The 20,585-nt window shown below is 43.9% G+C and overlaps 1 protein-coding gene across 1 annotated transcript in view; it reads right to left on the bottom strand.

Moving 5' to 3' along the window:
* The window catches only part of SNX4 (sorting nexin 4), a 35,678-nt gene extending 19,689 nt beyond the window's left edge, over nt 1-15,989 (bottom strand). The window contains exons 1-5 of the mRNA XM_075430764.1: nt 15,516-15,989; nt 14,413-14,528; nt 3,605-3,743; nt 3,379-3,528; nt 2,236-2,283 (exon numbers count right to left, since the gene is read on the bottom strand). Coding sequence (XP_075286879.1) covers nt 2,236-2,283; nt 3,379-3,528; nt 3,605-3,743; nt 14,413-14,528; nt 15,516-15,623 — 561 coding nt within the window. The 5' untranslated portion in view covers nt 15,624-15,989. The remainder of the gene's footprint in view (nt 1-2,235; nt 2,284-3,378; nt 3,529-3,604; nt 3,744-14,412; nt 14,529-15,515) is intronic.
* Between the last annotated feature and the right edge of the window lie 4,596 nt (nt 15,990-20,585).

Raw genomic sequence — 20,585 nt, 5'->3', positions numbered from 1 at the left:
CACGGGCTTGTACAGCCTTGGACCTCCACTGCTATATCCCAACGCGTGATTACACGAGCCAGTCGGATTTCGGGTTGTTCAGACTCACCTACGCATACTCCTCACACATCCTCTCACCACACAAACACCACCTAGGTACACTGATGTTAAACCAGAGTCCTTCCCTCTAAGCAGCTGCTTCACAGAGTACTGTACTTATGTTCCAACAGCAGGCACATTCAACAGGTTTACACCTGAAAAGGATCACTTCCCACACTGCAGTTACAGGGCAAGTTTTTGCCTTGTTACAGACACACGTAGTGCTCTGCTCTGAAGGAAGAGTTCAGTAAGGACACAAGCACCATCAGGCAGGAACCAAGGTCCTGCCAATGCTCAGCAGTCTAAGTAGGGTTATTTCCTTCTTGCCATTAACAGCACAGTAACTCTCACACACCACTTCTGAGCATTTGCACCACACAGAGCGAAGCTGTTAGAAAAATGTCTGTCCAGTCTTAAACTTGATTTAAGACTAATATGCACAAGCCTTTTAGAGATTAACTCCCCATCAAATAAGCTACAGTCAAGGAGTCTTCAGACAGTTAATACCTACTATGATGCTATAATCATTTAAGTAAACTAAAGAGAGGGGGGAATTTTCTCCTTCCTAAAGGAAGGGTTAAAATCGCAAGTGACAAATCCCTTGCAGAATAAAATGAAGTGCTGGGGGTGGGAGGGAGGAAAGGCACGATTTGACGATACAGTTAGAGTAAACAAAGTCTCCAATATCAACATTCAACTATAACACACTGCACTGCAACAATGCCTAATTTAAAGTTTAGTTTGCCTGGTTCAAACCCTTTGGGACAAAAGACACATCGTGCTTTAATGCATCAGTGGCACAGACAGCAGCAGCACGTAAACCAGTGCTCTGGTTCTGGTCTACTAAGGCACGTAGTGAAGAGAGGTTTGTCCTCCAGTATAGCGCTAAATAACCTCCCATCTTGAGGGGTTTATACTTCAGATTTTGAATACAGGAAAGATGCTTTTCCCAGGATTTTACAAAAAGTTATTTTTCTTTCCTGAGGAAACAGAAACGGTAAAAGGAAAAGTATATACACAATCAAATCTAGAAGGAAAAAAGGACTTGCTCATCTCTCATTTCATCTACAGTATGGTTTCAGCTAGGCAAATATTCTCAGCATTCTGCTACGAGTTTTGTTTCATACACACACCACCGTCTGCACTCCTGAACATACCCTGCCAGTATAAACTTTCTGAACTCCTAGAAGTGTAAGCTGAAACAAAGATTTGTTGACTAACAAAACACAACTTGAGAGCTTTACGTTATTTGCATTATGAATACCAGCAACATGCAAGCCCTGCCATGGTGAAAGAGAATTATTGTCAACTTATCAACATTAAGTGTCAGTATCAAAGCCCCTTGGACATTGAGGCTAAGAGCACCAGTGATTTTCTTTTGCTCTCGCTATTCAGAATAACTCTGCATAATCCACCTAGTTTTCAGTTGTGATTCATGAAGAGTTGATTGTGTTACAATGAAACAAAAGCTCAGTACTTGTCTCCAAACAGCAACTTCTCCAGATACAGCCCAGCAATCTATCAGTTTCTGACAGATTCTTGTCCTGCAAACACACGACCTTTGATCACTTATTCCTGCAAGTCTTCCACCAGTTTACCCAGCTACAAACTCACTGATGTCAATGGCAATAGTACTGCTTCCAGATACATTCTGTTAAACAGTTAAGGGGCACCAAATCCATCTGTCTTAGTCCCTTCCAGCAACATACCCTTGTAGAGAAGTCCTACAATTCAGACCCCTTCGCTTGCCTTTTTTTTTTTTTTTGCAAGACGCTTTGCACCTCTTGCCAAGCTAAATGTGACACCCATCTTTAAAATGATGCTAAACTAAACTGACACATACAAAAGCACTGCTATGGCCTCAAGTTCATTAGTTTTAAAGCTTACAAGGATCATAATTCTACGTTACTAGCAAAATTACAGTGTTGAGCATCAAACATAGGCACACATTAACAAGCCTGCTAGAGAACTTCACAAGGGAAGTCTTACCTATTACATGCTAGGAGCACTACTGCTTTTTGTAGTTACAAGTATGCATAAAGCAATGCCTTTAACTCATTCTAACAGCAAACAGACTTTCATAAATAGTCTAAAACATGTTTGCTGCACTATTTCTATGTCACAGCAGTCATGAGACAAACAATTAAGAGTAATTACCTTTAACTGAAATCCAGTCTCATTCACCATTTCTTTCCATCCACCTTCCTAAAAATACAGGAGAAGAATGCTCAGTTAGAGCGATTTAAGAGTGCCACAGCTTTTGCAAGTCCCTGCATCAGCCCCTTTATCAAAAGGGCTTCTCCAGTAAGCCTGGGTTGTGCCCCATGTCTTTTCAAGAATCTGGGTTAAGAATAATGCATCAGTATGTTGTGCTTATATACTAACCTCCCCCAAAATACTTTCTCCTCTTCAGCACTCAATCACCTCAGTCTGTCAACCATGGGCAGGAGCCACACAGCTTTGTCTAAAGCAGTAGTTCAGCTCTTTAGAAAGAAGGGTAGTTACCATCGATTGCCTACTAGATTATCAGCAGCTCCAAGGACCTTTGCAGCTTGCAGCAGAGCCCCCACAGAGAACACACAAGTGACAACTGTTTACAGTGCACTTGCAGTCACCTCGCTCACGTGCAGTGGTTGGTTGTCCACTGTTCTCAGTTCCCATACGCTGGTTCACCTGTATACTACACTGTGCTATGGTAAACATCTGCTCACACTGCTTTTTGGGAATCTCTCATCGAAGCACAGGAAATAGAAACATCCCATGTCTCCTGAAGGTGAAAACTGCAGACTGCAATGTTTTAGCTGACAACTAGATCACAACATCTGTGATAACATACTGTACTGGACCACAACACATATGAATGTATCATGATTCTAACCACAAAGCTAAAGAAACCATGGATATCCAAAAAGTGAACTGGAAGTCAGGACTATCTCTGCAGCCAGCAGTATAGCATGGTAACTATTTCAGCCTTAGTCCTAGGGTAGCTGTCCCAATCAACACACATTAAGTTCCCAATATGCTGTTCCAAAGAGGTGGAAATTCTCTCTTACGAGCCTTAATACTAGACTGGAAAAAGAGTCATAAGGTACATTAGAAGGCCAACTGTACAACTGCAGTGGGTTGTTAAACAGCTTTTAGATGGACGAGCCTTTTCCACCTCAAGTTTATTCACGTTGTCTACCCTTCTTCTAGACACAGAACAAGCCATGGGTCAATGGGAGGGAAGAAGAGCAAAAGGACATTCTCTTAAATACAGTCACTAAAGAAAAAAAATGGAAGCACATCACTTTACTATACCTGCGTCAAAAATGAATAAAAGATTTTGTCTTGGCAAAGAACAGGATGTGAAGCCACACGTAACAAGAAGTTTTCCAAACCCATTCTTCTTCTTTCCACAAAATCTGGATCCATGTTATCTGCAGATAGCTTATGCCAAACAAAGTCAGCCTATTTAAAGAGAAGAATGTTAACAGAACATAAATAACAAACAATACAAAGCAAGCTACAGCCTCGGTTTCCTTACCCTTTTTTCTGGCAAAGGTGGAACAACAATATGAGGATAGGTAACTGACAAGTAATTCCTCAACAACTCAAATTCACTGTAGCGTCGCCACAGGGAGTCCACTGGGGCACACTGTCCCTCACTCTGGGACTCAACAGCTCTGAAAGACAAAACAGCAAATTTCAGTATTAGTAAGCTATTGCCTTCTCCCTCATACCATCAATACAATTACAGCAAAGCCCTAAGAATAGTTACCCAGTCATGATTACCTCATAACTCACCCATAATCTAAAGTAACCTTAATTTCATGTCTACATACTTCATTTAAAAATATGTATAATTTCTGCCTGATAGGACTCAAATTTTTTAGGAACACAGGAAAAGTCAACACATTTTCATCACACCTCAAAAAAACAGGTAAGTCACAGTCAAGTAGAGTCACACGAGTGACTTAGTTCACATTACTAGAGAATTAGACATATTTCTCTTGGAACAGTGCTGGGCTTCAAGCCAGCAGTTTCACGAGCAGCCGAAGGAATTTACTATTCAATGGGAAAGTCTTCACTTCAGAGGATGAAAATTGTCTTGCCTGCAACAGCTACAATAGTTAATATAACTTTAAAAATATTAAGAAATTTTGAAGAATATTTTTTTTTAAAATCTAGCAAATTTCAAAGCACTTCCAATTTTTTTGTTTAAAGTGATACCTTTTTTTATATTTAAGGACTAAGGACACATAGTCTAACAAACTAGCTAAAGACAGAATAAGCAGGTACAAAACTGATGCATTTGAAAAATCTGTTGAAAACTTGAAGCCAACATCACCTAGCAAGGTGTTAAAGGATTTTATGTTACTATAAAAGGAGAAATCATGGAATATTATAAGATTGAAAAGTAATGTAAAAACTTCCCAAAAAAAGTCATTCTTCATACAAGACATTTAAAGCAACAGAAATACTTTGCAATATCATAAAATAAGCATCAGGTCAGTAACACTTCTTGCCAGTTAGCATATGCCAGAATAAACAGAGAGAGAGAATCCGACAAGGCACTTAACAGAAACCATTGATATCTAGGTCTACCTTGGTTCTTACATTATGTGATGAATTAGCCTACAAAGCACTGGCATCAACCTACATGAAACAGCATTAACTATGTTACAAGATTATCACAGATTACTTGAGGTTGCAAGGGACCTCTGCACATCTGTAATCCAACTCCATTGCTCAAAGCAGGTTGCTCAGAGCCACATCGAGTTGGGTTTTTGATTATTTCCAAGGGCAGAGACTCTACCACCACACTGGGCAACCCATTCCAACGTTTGACCACCCTCACGGTAAAGAGGTTTTCTTACATTTAAATGGAATTTCCTATATTTGAGTTTGTGGACACTGCCTCTTGTCTTCTCTCCGTGCACCACAGCAAGAGTCTGACCCCATCTGCTTTACCTCCCCCACCAGGTATTGACACACATTGCTAAGATCCCCTGAGCTGTCTCTTCCAGAGGCTGAACAACCCATCTCTCTCCAGCTGTCCCTGCACCTCAGACACGCCAAGACTGTAATCATCTTCATGGCCCTTCGCTGGACTTTTGCTTCAGTATGTCCACATCCTTCTTGTACTGGGGAGCCCAGAACTGGGCACAGTAAGTCATGAACTACAAGTACTTACTCATATGGTACTCAGTTGAACAGGGTACTAGATTTCTTCCAGCAGAATTCAGGCTGTACAGTTCTTGAATTCGTAAGACCTTTGTCAGTAAAGTTTTAAAAACGTCTAAATAACACACAAGTTACTGTTTTTTTAAGCTATTCTTAACCTACAAGGTTGGATTTCTAACAACCTTATTGAAAAACAATCCTGCTCCATAGCAGTCAAAATTATTTTACACACTTAAACAAAACATAAAAAGCCTTTGTCATGCATTTCTGCACTTTCATTAGATAGGAACAGCCTTGCTATATCCTCTTGTTTAAAAAAAAATAAAAACAACAAAAAACATGGTTACATCTTGAGGCTAAAGTAATATAATAGAGAATTGTGCAAAAAAAAATTTTTTTTTTAAATGAGTAAGGTATACACCTCTCCTTGCCTTATGGAAAAGGCATTAATTCCAGGTAACTGAATTTGGAGGAAAAAAATTCACAACAAGGAATAAACAATTATTTATTCTTAAGTATTCAACACAAACTTCTGCAGATTAAACTCTTTGAAACTGACTTCAGAGAAAAAGGCAACCACACTGCTGACAGCCACTAAATTGCACTGCAAACATCCCACAGAATTGTTCCCCATCAGTGTGTTTCGATTCAACAAAGTTGCAACTGCAACCCCGGAGTTTTGAAGACGGTAAGCGCAGCTTTGCGCTGGGCTGACAGGCTGAGCAGCATTCCTCCCTACACAAGCACTGAACAATTCAAACATATCAAGAACACTTGGCTAAATTCAAGTATCTAGTTATTGTACTATTGCTGAGTTGGAGGTAAATTTAAATAGCTAAAGAATTAAGCTACGATGTCCTGGAAGATTAGTTGTTTGGTTGAAATGTGAAGGCACAAACCTGACCTTCCTGAAGGAGAAACTCCCAGCAGGGTTTGGTAAACAATCTGGCCATTCAAGACACTCACATAAGAGTACTTCAGAATTGGCATCCTTTTAGTCTCCAGCTTCAGCAGGTATCAACCAGTTGCACTGACTTACACCACGGCTGCCAAGAGCACTACTTCTGCATGGGTTATTATCAACCCTTAAGCAAGACTGCCACCATCAATGCATCACAGGATTATGTGGACCCTGTCTGAGAACATACTGCACAAGCAAACGTGAACAGGGAAACAAAAAAAACTGGCCAAGCGTGCCCTAGGAACCCAGCCACATCCCTGGAGCACCTATCTGTGCTGCAGATACAGGTGCTGCTGCATCAGCAGGAACATGCCAGAGACTCACCTAAAGCTAGGCAGACACACTGCACCAGAGCAAAGCAGACTGCGGCCACCCTGACTCCAACGGCAGGAAGATTACAGATCCAGATCTCAGATCTGGAACAAGAAGTCCTCCATAATATAATGGACGTTCTACCAGACAAGAAAGAGGAAGGAAAAAAAGCACCTGCAGGATGCATTTGGTCCATTGCTATTAAATGTCCCTGTCACTCCTATGCATAACCATTTCCTGGCCACAGCAAATGCAACCCTGGGACTGGCACAGGAGTTGTGTTTAACTAGCTCTTCTTTCCAGTTTTGATTTTTCTGTAATAGGAGAGTTTCATTATTCATCTTTCTTAAAAAAAATTAACTGAAGTTTAAGACCGACTGCCTCACCTCGTAACCAGAGGCAGGCTAGGTGTGCACATACCAGTGACAGTTTATGGCAGCCTAACACATTTCAGACATACAATAGAGTTACAGAGGCTTAAGAAGTTACCACCAAAGGTAAACTGCAAGAAGAACAGTTCACTTTATTTTTTACATATCATTCTTATTTTTCTTGTCAATATGAGCCCCTAAGGAAAAGTACTGCTAGCCGCAATTATTTTTCATCTCCACTTAACTCATTCTATGGGCTTACACTGCCATGGGTAAATTCATATATAAAGCTTTCCACTTCCTGAATATGAAGTACTTGGAAAAGTTCATCTGGCTGTTTCACTTCAAGACAGTGTGTACTTAAGTATGGTCTTCCGCCTCTAACCCAACCAATTCCCCACTCAGTGTAAGTCTGATCTTGTATTTATCACTTTCTAGATAACCTACAACATCAATGAGGTCAGAGAACAGCGAAAAGGAGTTTATCTTTCAAGGAAGTTTCTGGTCCAGACGTTCCCTACTCTGTGTTTCTGTAGAAATACAGCTTCACAAGATATTAGAAAATTACTGAACCAAATTTTGGTAGCATGCATTTGTAAGTGGCCTCAATATAGCACTCTCATATCAAATACAGTTACAGTTAATACACATTAGTAGTATAAAGTTAGGTGGCTTGTCCTCCACAGTCCACCTGCCTTAACTCATCCTGGCTCTGGCTTGCCAGTCCTCCACACACCCATTTTTGCCAAGTCAGCTTCATCATGTAAAACTTCATCTGTATTTTCCTTAGAACTCCCAGTTCCTGCAGTCAAGAGAGTCACATTATCATTTAATAACTTCAATGGTTTTAACACCACAAGTGTGAGAAAAGAACTAAAGAATCATGCCCTGCTACAAAGTGACAGGAGAAAAAGAAACAAAATTGAGAAGAGTATCTTCAGAAATTGAAAAGGGACTTCACAGATTCAAGTCTGTTTGGGGAACTACACTTACTCTACTTCCGTAGTACAGGTTAGAAGAGAATGCACTTACATTTCACGTTCCTATCCTACAAATATTGGAGGAAAGCAAATACACCAACAGCATCATCACATATTTTAATAATGTAGCAGTCCATTTATCATTTGTAAGGGTCCAGGTCAACATACCATCAGTAAGCTGTCACTGTAAGAGATCACAGCCTTCTGGCAAGAGAATGTTCCAGTGTAAATTATGCTCTTAATGCTTCATGACTGCTTTGCGCCATTAATTATCAACTAGAAGCAGCGATGACCATGTGGAACTTTAACTCTGCAAAAATTTTCTCAACATGCCTGCTATATCAGCTTTGTATTTGTCAGAATTAACAAGAATACATCGGTTATTTAAAAAAAAAACAAAAACCACAATAATCAGAGCAGTAACATCTCAATTCACACATAAATATCAAGCAGAAAATTAAATAGGAACCACAATTTTTAAAAGGTCATCTAGGAGCATAGCACTTCAGCAGGGCACCCTGTCACTTGAAGTTCTGTGTCTGCAAGGGACCAGACCTTGCTCCAGGAGCAAGGAAGCAGGCGGCCAGACCAGATCGTGCCCCTCACTACACCTTCCCTGCCCACATTGAAGAAACTAAGGAAGTTTACTAGATCTAAAGCCCACTGTCAATTTATTACAGAATCACAGAATGGTGGGGGTTGGAAGAGACCTCTGTGGGTCATCTAGTCCAAACCCCCTGCTGAAGCAGGGTCACCTACAGCAGGCTGCACAGGACCTTGTCCAGGCGGGTCTTGAATATCTCCAGAGAAGGAGACTCCACAACCTCCCTGGGCAGCCTGTTCCAGTGCTCCGTCACCCTCAGAGAGAAGAAGTTCTTCCTCGTGTTCAGATGGAACTTCCCATGCTTCAGTTTGTGCCCGTTGCCCCTTGTCCTGTCGCTGGGCACCACTGCAAAGAGCTTGGCCCCATCCTCCTGATAAGGGCCCCACCCTTAAGATATTTATAAGCATTTATAAGGTCCCCTCTCAGCAGATCTGTGGACAACAGGTCAGGCTTCCATAAGTCTAAGTTAATCAAGCTTTACAACCCTCATGAGGGACACACCAGCCTCCCACTACACCCTGAATAAAAAGGTTAAATTACTACTAGAGAACCTTGAATGTCAAACCTGCCAGAGTAGTTTGTTCTTTTTTAAACACAGGGCATCTGACACAACCTACTCGATGTAGTCTGCATTAGGCAGCCTGATGTTATTTCTCTTCTCAGACTTCCTTTATTCTAACACGCATTCATTCTCACCATCTTAGAACTGTGAATGCTGCCTTTTTTGGTTGCATTTGTTGCATTTATGTAAACACAGTTTTGGGTGAAAAGCAGTTACGAGACAACAGGTAAAGCAAGTGTGACAGCGAAACAGGTAGACAGACACGGGTCCAGAGAGATGTCTGGATGTTCTCCATTGTCCACCACCCCACTGCTAGAAGCTGCGTCTCAGCAAGAGCCTGGCACCACCCTGTCCCCTCCCTGCAGGACGAGCAGCGCCCGCTCTAGCCGGGTTGTTTTCAACAGGCTGCAAAACATCCGTTGAGGGACTTTTGGTGACTGGAGAGGAAAGACAAGATTTCAGGACAGCAGCTGAGTAGCGCCCCATGAAGAAGCAACACTTCTTAAGTTAACTCATTTGAATAAATTTAAGACATATTTTGAAATTATTAATACTAGATTAAGATTCCCCCTTCCACACAGGCTTTGATAAAGTAAAAGCCGCCAGATTCTGCTCTCTGTAGACAGCAAAGCTGTGGTGGGAAGGTAGTGTACAGCCCTCTGTTATGAGCATGCATCCACACCGCTGCCTTTTAAATGAGGTAATAAGCGTTTGAAACTGCATGGATGGATTTGGGACAGGCGAGTAAGATGAGAGAAATAATTTTTTTTAATCACACCAAGAATGTCTCCACCTGGTTACATATGAGACCATAAAATACCACCAATTACAAGGGCATTTCTCCCCAGGAACCCTGTTCCAGAGAGGAAGTAGAAATTCACAAAGGTACTCATTACACTTAATACCTTCATTACCAGCTAATTTTTTAGACCACGTTATGAACTCCACCATTAAATGCAAGTACTGCAGACCAGTTTCAATTAAGATTATAATCACTTGTTGACATTCAGTCAAACTTCTCAATTTGTTTTGGTTTTAAAAACAATATAATACTTGTACAGTCTTTAGGCAGGAAAACCATATGTTTCCCCTCTAAGTACAGTTTTAACAATGCACGTTATTCACTGAGCAAACCAACCTGCCTGAAAAGAAATTAAAAGACAAAATTGAAACCTTCAGCTTTTACATTCATAATTGACATTATCAGAAGCGACCAGAAGATTACATTACTCCAAGAGTTACGTTCATTTGCCTTAATTCCAAGTGCCAATGTGAAAACTTTAGTCTATCTAATTAACCTCTTCCCATTTCCCATTTAAAACTAATTATCTTAAATGAGCCATTAAACAATTCTGAATGCAATAAAAAGTGGAATGGCTGCAAATATTAAATCAGACGAGGAGGAAATACATTGGTTTATTTCCTTGTTAAAGCAATCACCTCTTCAGTGGCAGAAGCAGTAACTTCGCTTTCAGCCTTTGACTTTCCAGAGCGTGAGAAGAGACACTTCCACTCCCCTACAGCAGGCAACGTCCACTCTCTGCGTAGAGGAACAGCATTTTAGAGGGCTGGGCAACCTTTTCCATTAGCTCTTTAGAAACAGTCTCTGTATTTAGGCCTCTCAACAGACCGAGGAGCAATCATCACAGATGAACTACGTACTTTGTAAACCACCAGAAGTTACCCGGCAAGCTATATGACAAAGAGGCAGTTTGCTTGTCAGAAGATTTTCACAGCCAGGTGATCTTTTTTTTTTTTTTATACTGTCGCCTAAACAGTTTGCTGTGTTCAACTAAAACGTACATCCACTAGGCAGGTTAATGATTCATAGTATTAATTAAAGTACAGATCGGAAGTTAAGTTTTCAACTCTCCCATCTTCTTTCATCTCCTGACTCTCCCCTGTTTAAAGCTCATGCTGAATTCAGACTTTCTTCCTTTTTTCTTTACAATACCTTTGGAGGGAGCAGACAAGTCTTCCTGACTCTCAATGACCAAAATCTGCATTTTATTGTTTTATCAGACGACAGCATACCTCTGTGGGCACTCATTCTGTGCCTCTACCCAGGAAACACATGCCTAGGCTCTTCGCCTAGCCCAAGGTGAAATGGGAGACTTTGGGAAAGGAACTCAAACAAAACATAACAAAGCAAAAACTCCTGAAGTACCCCACTGAACTCTGACCTGGCTACTGATTTCCAAGTTCATTTCTCTCCCAGAAACTTTCTTTATAAGTCCTTACACTTTGGATGGGTGATCCAAGGTCTTAAAGGAGAAGCAGGTATCGCTCATGTCACAAGTTAACTAACGGAAAACTTTCCAAATACTGAAAGCAGAAATCAGGTTAGTAACTTCCCCACCATACTGGGCAAATACAGCGAGCCACCCTGCCATATTACTTCAAAAGGAAGTAAAGACTAGTAGGGCTGGAATCCAGGGATCCTGCCATGAAGTAGTCAGCTACCAGGCTGCACAAAGTTGTGTTACTTTTTCCTAAAGCCACATTTAAAAAAAAAAAAAAACACAAACAAATGAACAAAAAAACCCCCCACAAACAGAACACAAACATCCCCACACTCTAGTCATCATATTGTGTGACCAGGAGGACCACGCTAGAGATCTGAAAGTCAGCAGGGACAGAAGCAAAGTTAACTAAATGGAAGTGTCCTACTAGTACAGAAGAAATTGTTTACTTTGAAGGAGAACAGGAAAAAAAGGCATCCCTGCACTATAATTAAAAGTCCATTAGCACAGAGCAATTAGAGGTGCTCTGCATTCTGATTAACTTTCAGCTCTGCCATTGAAAACAAAGGGTACACGACCAGGAGTCAAATTCTGGGTTTCATTCTATCTCAGTTCTTGTAGTTTCATGCAGACTCTGTTATAAGACACAGCTGCCTGAACTTCTAAAAAGCAAGCAAATCAAAGTCCTGGATGTTTGCAATTTCCCTTACAGAAAGCAAGGGACATGCTAAGCATCCACATTTCAAGAAGGAATATTTAGTTACACATCCTAATTATAAGAATTTGTATTTGCGTTACTGCCGTTTCTCACAAAGAGGTGGAAGTGTTCATCTGTTCTCACACGGAGAATATAAAAACCAAGTTATTTTTAAATAACTGTATAGTTTAATGGAAGCTGTGAGACAAACTGACTTCAAGACTAATTGAACGGAAATAGCTCCCACAAAAATCTACTGAGCTAATGCAGAAAGGTGCAAAAAAATAAAGGAGACACTATCAGGAAGCACAACCCTTGGAATTTGCTGAGGCTCTGCAATCTACAGCAGCGGAGTTTGTTTTGTCTCAAAGAAAGAGATCTACACCAAGGTGTAATATCACTTAAAAAAAAAAACAAGTAAGAGTCAGATGAAAGTGTGAGAATAGTAATAAATTTTTTCATTTTGAAAAGAAAAAAAGCAACACCACCACCTGCATTCTGAAAACAATTTCATCAGCGCTAGTGAAACTAAGGCGTTCAAAGTTTAGGTACTGAGCTCCTGTTCCATAGCAAATCTACCATGGTTGTAATTGCATCCATCTAGTGTCTCTTCTTCACCCAGATGCATGCAATTCCTCAATTCAAACTGAAATTAAATCCTAGATAGCAGTAATGGTGGAACCCCAGTTCACACAAACGTAATGCAACTATTATTAAGTGGTCTTCCTTTTATATTACTATAAACTGAGTTTCATTCTTCAGCTACAAAATATCCTATTACCCACAGACAAATTGCTGTGAAGCCCACCTACAGCTACAGGCTCAGCAGGAAGCACATTTAATAGCCAGCAATTATATTTATGCAAGAAATTTTGCCTTCTCAGCAAAAGGAATAGAGAACTTGTTTTATTAGAGATGTGACAAACCCACATTTTGAATACTTCTGTGACAAACATGCAATTGGTCTTGGTATTTGCTGACCACAGAATAAAATAAATCTTAATGAAAGAAAGCAATCTGTGCAGCAAAATACAGGTTTGCCACTATGAAAGAACCACTGGGAAAGACCAGCAGGAGTGAGTCTAAAGTAATGTCAGAATGACCGGGAAAGGAGATGCAGTCAGCATGTTCTGGGGCTGCATAAAGATGCCCCCAGAGTACATTTCACATCACAGTTAGACATCAATGATTCCGATTTTCTTCTCTTTTCCTTCAGAAACATCATTAAAAGAACAATAACACTACTTATGTGAGAAGATGTGATCTTTATTATCAATACGCTGAAAAAGTATTTTTTTCAAATATTTGAGCAACTGCCAAAAAGCTACAATATTTGAAAAATATAATGTATGTCTATTTTCGATTTTATTCTTTAAGTTTAGCAAAATATAGTAAAAGTATCCCAGTAGGTCTGCAGTTAGTGTGACTGGTGTGTCCCCTCAAACAAGCTAAGGAGCCTTTTAACAAGCGACTAGAAGACTTATGTGATAGTGTTACAATCTGAACTCTCCAGACCCTTTGCAAAACGCAACTGCTTTGTTTCAGAAGGTTTTATCTGTACAGCAAATCATTCCCAAGGCAAGGCCCAAAGGTTAAAACTGTTAATATAATGAAGAGAGAGACAAAACTCCTAATAAAGTCTAATTTTGAAATCCTTGTTTCAGCTTAGTAACACGATCCTGCATAACAGGAGTCATCTGTGACTGTCTGGGAAGTAACTATAAGTCAGAAGAGATTTTAAAGCCTTGTTCACTACTAACTGGTTATAATTGCAAGTTGTCTTTGTGGTACCAAGCCTGTTTACCATACTTGTATTATTAACCTTGCTGACACAGAAAGACTGAAAGCAGCCAAGTTCTCCAGTGAAAGCTGAAGCTAGTATGAAGGTAGGAAATAGTTAATTAACCCTAACCCTTAGAGCATCTACAAGGAGTGGGTGGTGATCAGATCAAGCAAAACACTTCAAATATTAGCAGAGCAGTAAATTTTGACCACATAAAGTCAGGAGACTACTTTCTTGTGACCCCAAACAAGCCTAACCATTACTGCAGGCCACAACGCACAACCTCTCTCACATACAAGCTGCACATACAACCTCATATATATGTATATAAATTTATCCAACCCTGGTTATTTATAACCAGGCAGTTGTTGACACGGTATTAAAGTAACATCTCTCAAGCACACATTTTTCCACCTAGCTCCAAACGAAGAATTGCAGTACACAGTTACACAACACCAGTATTAATACTGAACTGGAGGTCCGATGCCAAGTTTTCATGGGAAAAGATCCTCCAGAGTAGGCTGATAATCACGTAACAAATCATAAACAAACTAAATCCACTCATCGCCTGTACCTCGATATTTTTGTGGGGAAGGAAAGAGAACCTGTTCAGAACGGCACATCCACGTACTCCAAGTGAGCTCTCATCACCCACCTTGTCTCAATGAGGTAAGCAGTGTATGTCTCTTGGATGTTCATGGCATTCCTCCCGGTCCGTTTTTCGGCTTCCGAGACAGTGATTTCCAGTTTTTTTGCCAAACAGTCTTCCATCTTTTTAAAGGAGAAAAATCAAGAGTCATGTAACATCAGCCACACGAGCCAAAGGCCACTGCCCCTGTCTCCCCTTCTCTCACACCACATTTGTTCAAATAAGACAGGTCTCTGTAGGATAAAGGCTTTAGCAGGGCTTCACTTTATACCATGTTCTGTATCACATTTGCAAATGAAAACAGAAAACCTGCTTTTGGGGAGAAACACACAAAGTCAACAAACAGACATCTTTGGAGACCAAAAGCCAGGAAGATACAGAGAAGAGAAATATTTTTCCTTACGGCTAACAAAGTAACCTTTTTTAAAAACAAACAAACCAACTCCTGCACTTTCTCCCCAAACACTTCCCAAGCACCGGGGAGTTCCTCCCCAGGACACCTGGGACAGGCATAACCACCTCTCCCCTTTTGCAGGAAACAGCACACGTCCAGACCGAGACGTTTTAATCTCTCGGAGGAGGATTGTTATCTTCCACACGTTGGCGGGCAGAAGCCAGTCAGGACCACACGCCCACCCGGGAAAGGCAGAGCTGTAGGAACCCCTAGCTGAATGCAGCAGGGAGGGGGATTTACTTGTGAAACTGGGGGGGGAAACTGAGACATAATAATAATAACAACAACAGTAATAACGATCTGGCACAAGGGATGAGGGCAGACGGCACGCAAAGCCCGCCAACCGCGGCCAGAGAAGGACTGGAAGAGAACCCCGCTGCTCGGAGGGACGGGCTGCGCAGCTCAGCCCCGGGCTCCCCCGGGCAGAGGCTCAGCCCCGGGCAGGCGGAAGGAGGGCTCGTCCCACCTGTAGCCCCTTTTCGCTACCGCCCGGCCCGGGCCTCCCCGCGCCCCTCCCCGGGCCGGCGGCGCGGCGGCCGGGCAGCGCGCTCAGGAAAGCCCGGTGCTCAGCCCCGGCGGAGTAGGCCGTGCCGAGGCCGGCGGCCCGCGGGAGAGACGCCGCCCCGCCGCCGCCGCCGCCCCCCGCGACCCTCACCGTGGCCGCCGCGGCTGCGGGCTGCTCCGGAGGCGGGAAGCCGCTGCGGGGCGCGGCGCCGTCCTCCTCCGGGCGGCTGTCGCTCGGCTCGGCCTCGGCGCTCTCCATGGGTGTTAAGGGGTTCGGCCGCCTCCCTCCGCGCAGGCGCTGAGGCCGGCTCCGGCGGGCAAACTCATCGCAGGTCCTAGAGCGAGCGGCCGGGGCGGGGGTGTGCGGCGGCCCGGGGCGAGGCGGGCTGAGGCGAGGCGAGGCGGGTGCGGCCTTCCCCGGCCCTCCGGTGCCGCCGCCGCTGCTGCTCGACTGCCCGGCTCGGGCTGCTGGCGGCCTGCCCGCCCGGAGAGCCGAGAGCCGCCGCGCTGGGTGCCCGGCGGTGGGCACGGCCGCGGCGGGCTCGGGGGGTGGAGGACAGCCCTCGTGGTTACGATACCGGGCAGCGAGAGCCTCCTGCCCGGAGAGGGACAGAGCTGCCGCCGTCCCCTGGGCGCTCGGCCCCACCCGTACTGCTGTGGGTGTTTAGTCCCAAGGTTTATTCTCGTTGTTCCTCTCTGGGGTCACTGAAGTGTTTCTGAGTCATTGAATCGTAGGTTGGAAAAGACCTCTGAGATCACCAAGTCCAGCCATCACCCCCACCCCACCATGCCTGCCACACCATGTCCCCAAGTGCCACATCCACACGTTGTTTGAACCCCTCCAGGGATGGGGACTCCACCACCTCCCTGGGCAGCCTGTCCCAATGCCTGACCACTCTGTCAGTAAAGAAATTTTTCCCAATATCCAATCTAAACCTCCCCTGGCACAACTTGAGGCCATTTCCTCTCGTCCTGTCGCTAGTTACCTGGGAGAAGAGACCAACACCCGCCTCACTACACCCTCCTTTCAGGGAGCTGCAGAGAGCAATAAGGTCCCCCCTCACCCTCCTCTTCTCCAGACTGAACAGTCCCAGCTCCCTCAGTCACTCCTCATAGGACTTGTTCTCCAGACCCCTCACCAGCCTCGCTGCCCTTCTCTGGACACGCTCCAGCACCTCAATGTCCTTCTTGTAGTGAGGGGCCCAGAACTGAACACAGCACTCGAGGTGTGGCCTCACCAGTGCTGAGTACAGGGGCACGATCACCTCCCTGCTCCTGCTGCCCACACTATTCCTGGCACAAGCCAGGATGCACCCATCCTGTGTCTGACCTTCCCTCCATAGCAGGACAGCTTGTCACTTTGCTTTACAGAGCCCCTTTCAGCAGCTGCTAACTCTCCCACAGGGTGTTTGTTAACATTAGGCAGCTCGGGTGATTATTTTAAAGCCCACCAGCCCGTTGTTTCCCCGCTCTCACTCCTTTACAAGCAGCGAAGGACTGGGCCATGCTGTGTTCGCTGTCGCTTACCCTCCCGCCCGTGCTGCCTTGGCCGCTGGCTCCCTCCCGGCGCTGGTACGGCGTTCTCCTGCCCGCCATCTCTGCGGGCCGACGCCAAAGTGTGTCCTGTCCCGCCATGCGGTGCCCGAGCGGTTACGATCCCCTGAGCGCAGCTCTGCGGAAGCCTCTGTCCTTCATTCAGCGAAAGCCCCAGCTGTCCCATCTCTTCTCGTCGAGCAGGAACAAACCCTTGCTGTGCTTTCCTGTGATTACGGTGCCGCCTTTTCGGAGAGACGCTCGGCAAGTCTGCCCCACACCTCCCACTGAACATCAGTTGATGGAGCATGCTCTCTCTCTCTATATATATATATGTATGTATACCTTCATCATTGCAGCCTTTGGGTTTATTCCCTCATGACCCCATGGTGCCCACGCAGTCCTTGTGGGGCCGGCAAACTGGATGGAGAGCTTCTTCCTATTTATTCCTTGTACTCCAAACACCATTGTGGACACTCGGGAGCAGCCTCATCGTTCTCTGGTTTACACATCACATCACTTCCTCGAGATTTCCCGCTTTTGCACCACATCCATGTCCCTTGATTTTTTATTAGTCTCATGTAGCTTTTTTTTTCTTTTCCTGCTCTTTCCAAACCCAAGTTAAAGGCCACCTCAGGGGATTAAGGAGTTGATGTTGCAGGTTTCTTTGCTTTGCTTTTTTTCCCGCTTTGAGTAGGGAACGGGGTTTTTTTAGTGTTGACCAGAGCTGAATTTGCATACATTTTTCATCCAAAAATTAATCTTTTTCTTTCAACAACAATTAAAATAAATCTCAAAATCCCCTTGAATTAATATTTGGCATCTGGTTTCTATTCTGTTGTCTTCAATGTTTATTCAACTTTTTCCTCAGATTGTTTGAACGGATACCTCGGTCCCTCCTTTCCCACCCCTCCACCACTGTAGCTGGATGGAGTTTCCCAAGCTTTTCCGCAAAAGGCTTTCCTAGAACAAAAGTTTTTTACAAGTATGTGAACTGTGATTTGTCCTCTGACTAGGACTGATTTAAGATTTGTTTTCTAAACCCAGAGTCCAGTTTAGATGTAAAAGCGTGATTATACGTTGTAAGACAAAGTCTGTTTTCCATTAGGGTACGGTTTTCTTATGTTTACTCAAGATGTACGTTAAGATACATACCTTGTATCAATTACACTTGCATTTGCAGGATGTGCATACTGAAATTTTTCTGATCCGTATCAGCAATATAATGGAAACATTTATGTGAAGCTCACAGAGGATATCATACTTTGTTTCAAATATTTTTATTATGGAAACAACATTATCAATAAAGTACAGTAATACTTTGCAGGTCTGACATTCAGTCATTTCAAAAGCTATTTTCAGCTTTGAACTTAATGCTCCTAAAAAGTGGCGCAGTAGAGCTGTGGAGAAGTGTTAAAACACTACGTATGCTGGAGGAGGATAGAGGTGTTCAAATCAAGACGACCAACAGCCTGGGGAGCTTTAGAGGAGAGCGTGAGATGTCCTGACAAACTACTGTGCAACAAAGAGCTCTTCGGTAAGCACCACAGGCTCCAGCAAAGTGCTCCTCAGCAGCCACAGTTCTCCCTCCAGGTGACCAGCAGACCTGCGCACACAGTGCGGCCCTCGAGGATGTTTGCCTCCAGGTCTAACCAGCAGACCACGCGGCTTTTCCTATGAACTAACTGGAAGGCTGAGAACCAGCCAGATTTTGCCGCCAGTGCCCAAGCTAGGAAGGGTTTTTTTTCAGTGCGATAGCATGGCTGGACACCCAAACCTCAGCCACACCTGGTCCCAGCACAGTACTGCTTTCTGGAGTACTTACTTGCACTGCTTTGGCCAACATAAGCTTTAGTGTTTCCCCCCTAGCTAGACACAACCGCTATTGCAGTCAGGCTCCCTTTGGACCCCTTCTTCTTCAGACATGAATCTAATTTCCCGCAGGTTACTCTAATCAGGATACCCTCCCGTTCTTCAGCATCCTCACTAGGTAGTATGTCCCTTGTTCTTCAGCCATAACAAGGCAAGCTCAACTCAGCTTCCTTCCTAAAAGTCCCTTCCATCACTGCAGCTGTCATCAGAGAGGCAGATTTTCTCAAAACCAACCTTTTCAGGTCAAAGCACTATTGACTTTCTTACCACAGAGTTACATATCTCACAGGAGAGAAAGCAATACCCCAAGTTCACCAAACACAGATGCTCTCTTTCGCAAGATTTATTACGCCTTCTCTAAGCGCAGAGACATGATATGGGTAGAGGCAGACTGCCCCATTGCCCTCCTTCCAGGTGTTCCTGATGCCCCGCACAGTCTCTGGCAAACAGGGACCCCATCTTTATCTGGGCTGTAAGCCCATTCTTTTTAATCCTACTCTTACTCTGGATAAACTGTTTTTTTAACCGACGCAAACTAAGCAAGGTGTATACCTTCTAACTAGCTCTCTGATGCTTTTTGTAAGGTTCTGTGTGTCACCTTTCCTGCTTGGTTCTTTTGACAGCATCTTTTGTTCTAGCAAATAACACACCTTAAACAAAAAATTTATGCCATACTCACGGGAAACAATTTGGGCAATTTGCCCGTTGTCATAACACTAATTTTCAGTAACTTCATTTAGGATTCTTCATCCTTCGAGTCCTGAGAAGCAGTTAGAATTAAATGATAATACAACTACTAGCAACAACCATCACTTTGCTACTGAGAACTAAATGAAAACACCTGAACCAGTGGCTGTACTTTGCATCTATCCCCAACACCCGCGGCCCTAGTAACCGTAGGACGACAGAGTTAGCCATCGGTGTTCCTGCTGACGAGAGGCGCGTGCCGATGTGCCTGTGCAGAGTCTGGCTGTGCTGGTGCTCACCAGCAGGCAGGAACGGTACAAGGAGGTTCATGGGGCAACAGAGCTGGAGATGAGGACCCACCATCCACACCACACATATTTCAGGGGCTATTTTCTAGGGTGCCTCTAGCCTGCTCCTGGGGACTGACTACCCTTCGCACCTTCCAGTTTAGCTGCTGCTGGAAAAAAGCCCAGTGCGTGCCTGCCCTAAGACTGCCTCGTAGCGCAAGCCAAAGCGGGATGGCCAGGAGTTTCCCTTCAAAAACACATTCCTGATCCATGGTTCAGGCTCCTGGATCCTATCACAATTTCACTACCAGTAGTAATAATACAAAGCTCATGAGTCAGGCTGCTTGTGCTCCCCTCTGCAGGCTAATTCCCTCAGACCTGAAGGTGCCTGCTAACCGGAGGCGTCCGGCAGCTGAAGCCATGCCAGCTAGTGCATTTGGTCTTCAAAGGCTGATCCTTAGTGCAGACCCTGGCGTCTGTTTGCATGTGATGTCATTGGTACAATGGATGGAGCAGAAAACAGCCCTTGCTGGGGTTCCCTATGAAAATACAGTGGAGGAATGAATGTCAAGGAACTGTCGGTGCAATGCATGGGTAAAGTGCAGGAGGAAAAGCAGGTTCAAAAAGAATAAATGGGAAATCCTCTCATCACATAAGTCTAGGTCAGACTAAGTCTAAGTCTAGATAAGTGGAAAGTGGAAAAGAGATCTGGATGTCTTTCAGGGGGAAAAGAAATCACCCGGTCCCACACCGACTAAAATTGGTAGCAGTGGTTTCCATCCATTTCAGCAACAGCAGAGCTGGATCCATGCATACAAACTGGAAAGCCAAAACTAATCCAT

Source organism: Opisthocomus hoazin, chromosome 9 (genome assembly GCF_030867145.1).
Source record: "Opisthocomus hoazin isolate bOpiHoa1 chromosome 9, bOpiHoa1.hap1, whole genome shotgun sequence".
Classification (NCBI taxonomy): Eukaryota; Metazoa; Chordata; class Aves; order Opisthocomiformes; family Opisthocomidae; genus Opisthocomus; species Opisthocomus hoazin.
The sequence above is the reverse complement of the archived record's forward strand: the minus strand, read 5'-3'. Positions and strand labels throughout refer to the sequence as shown.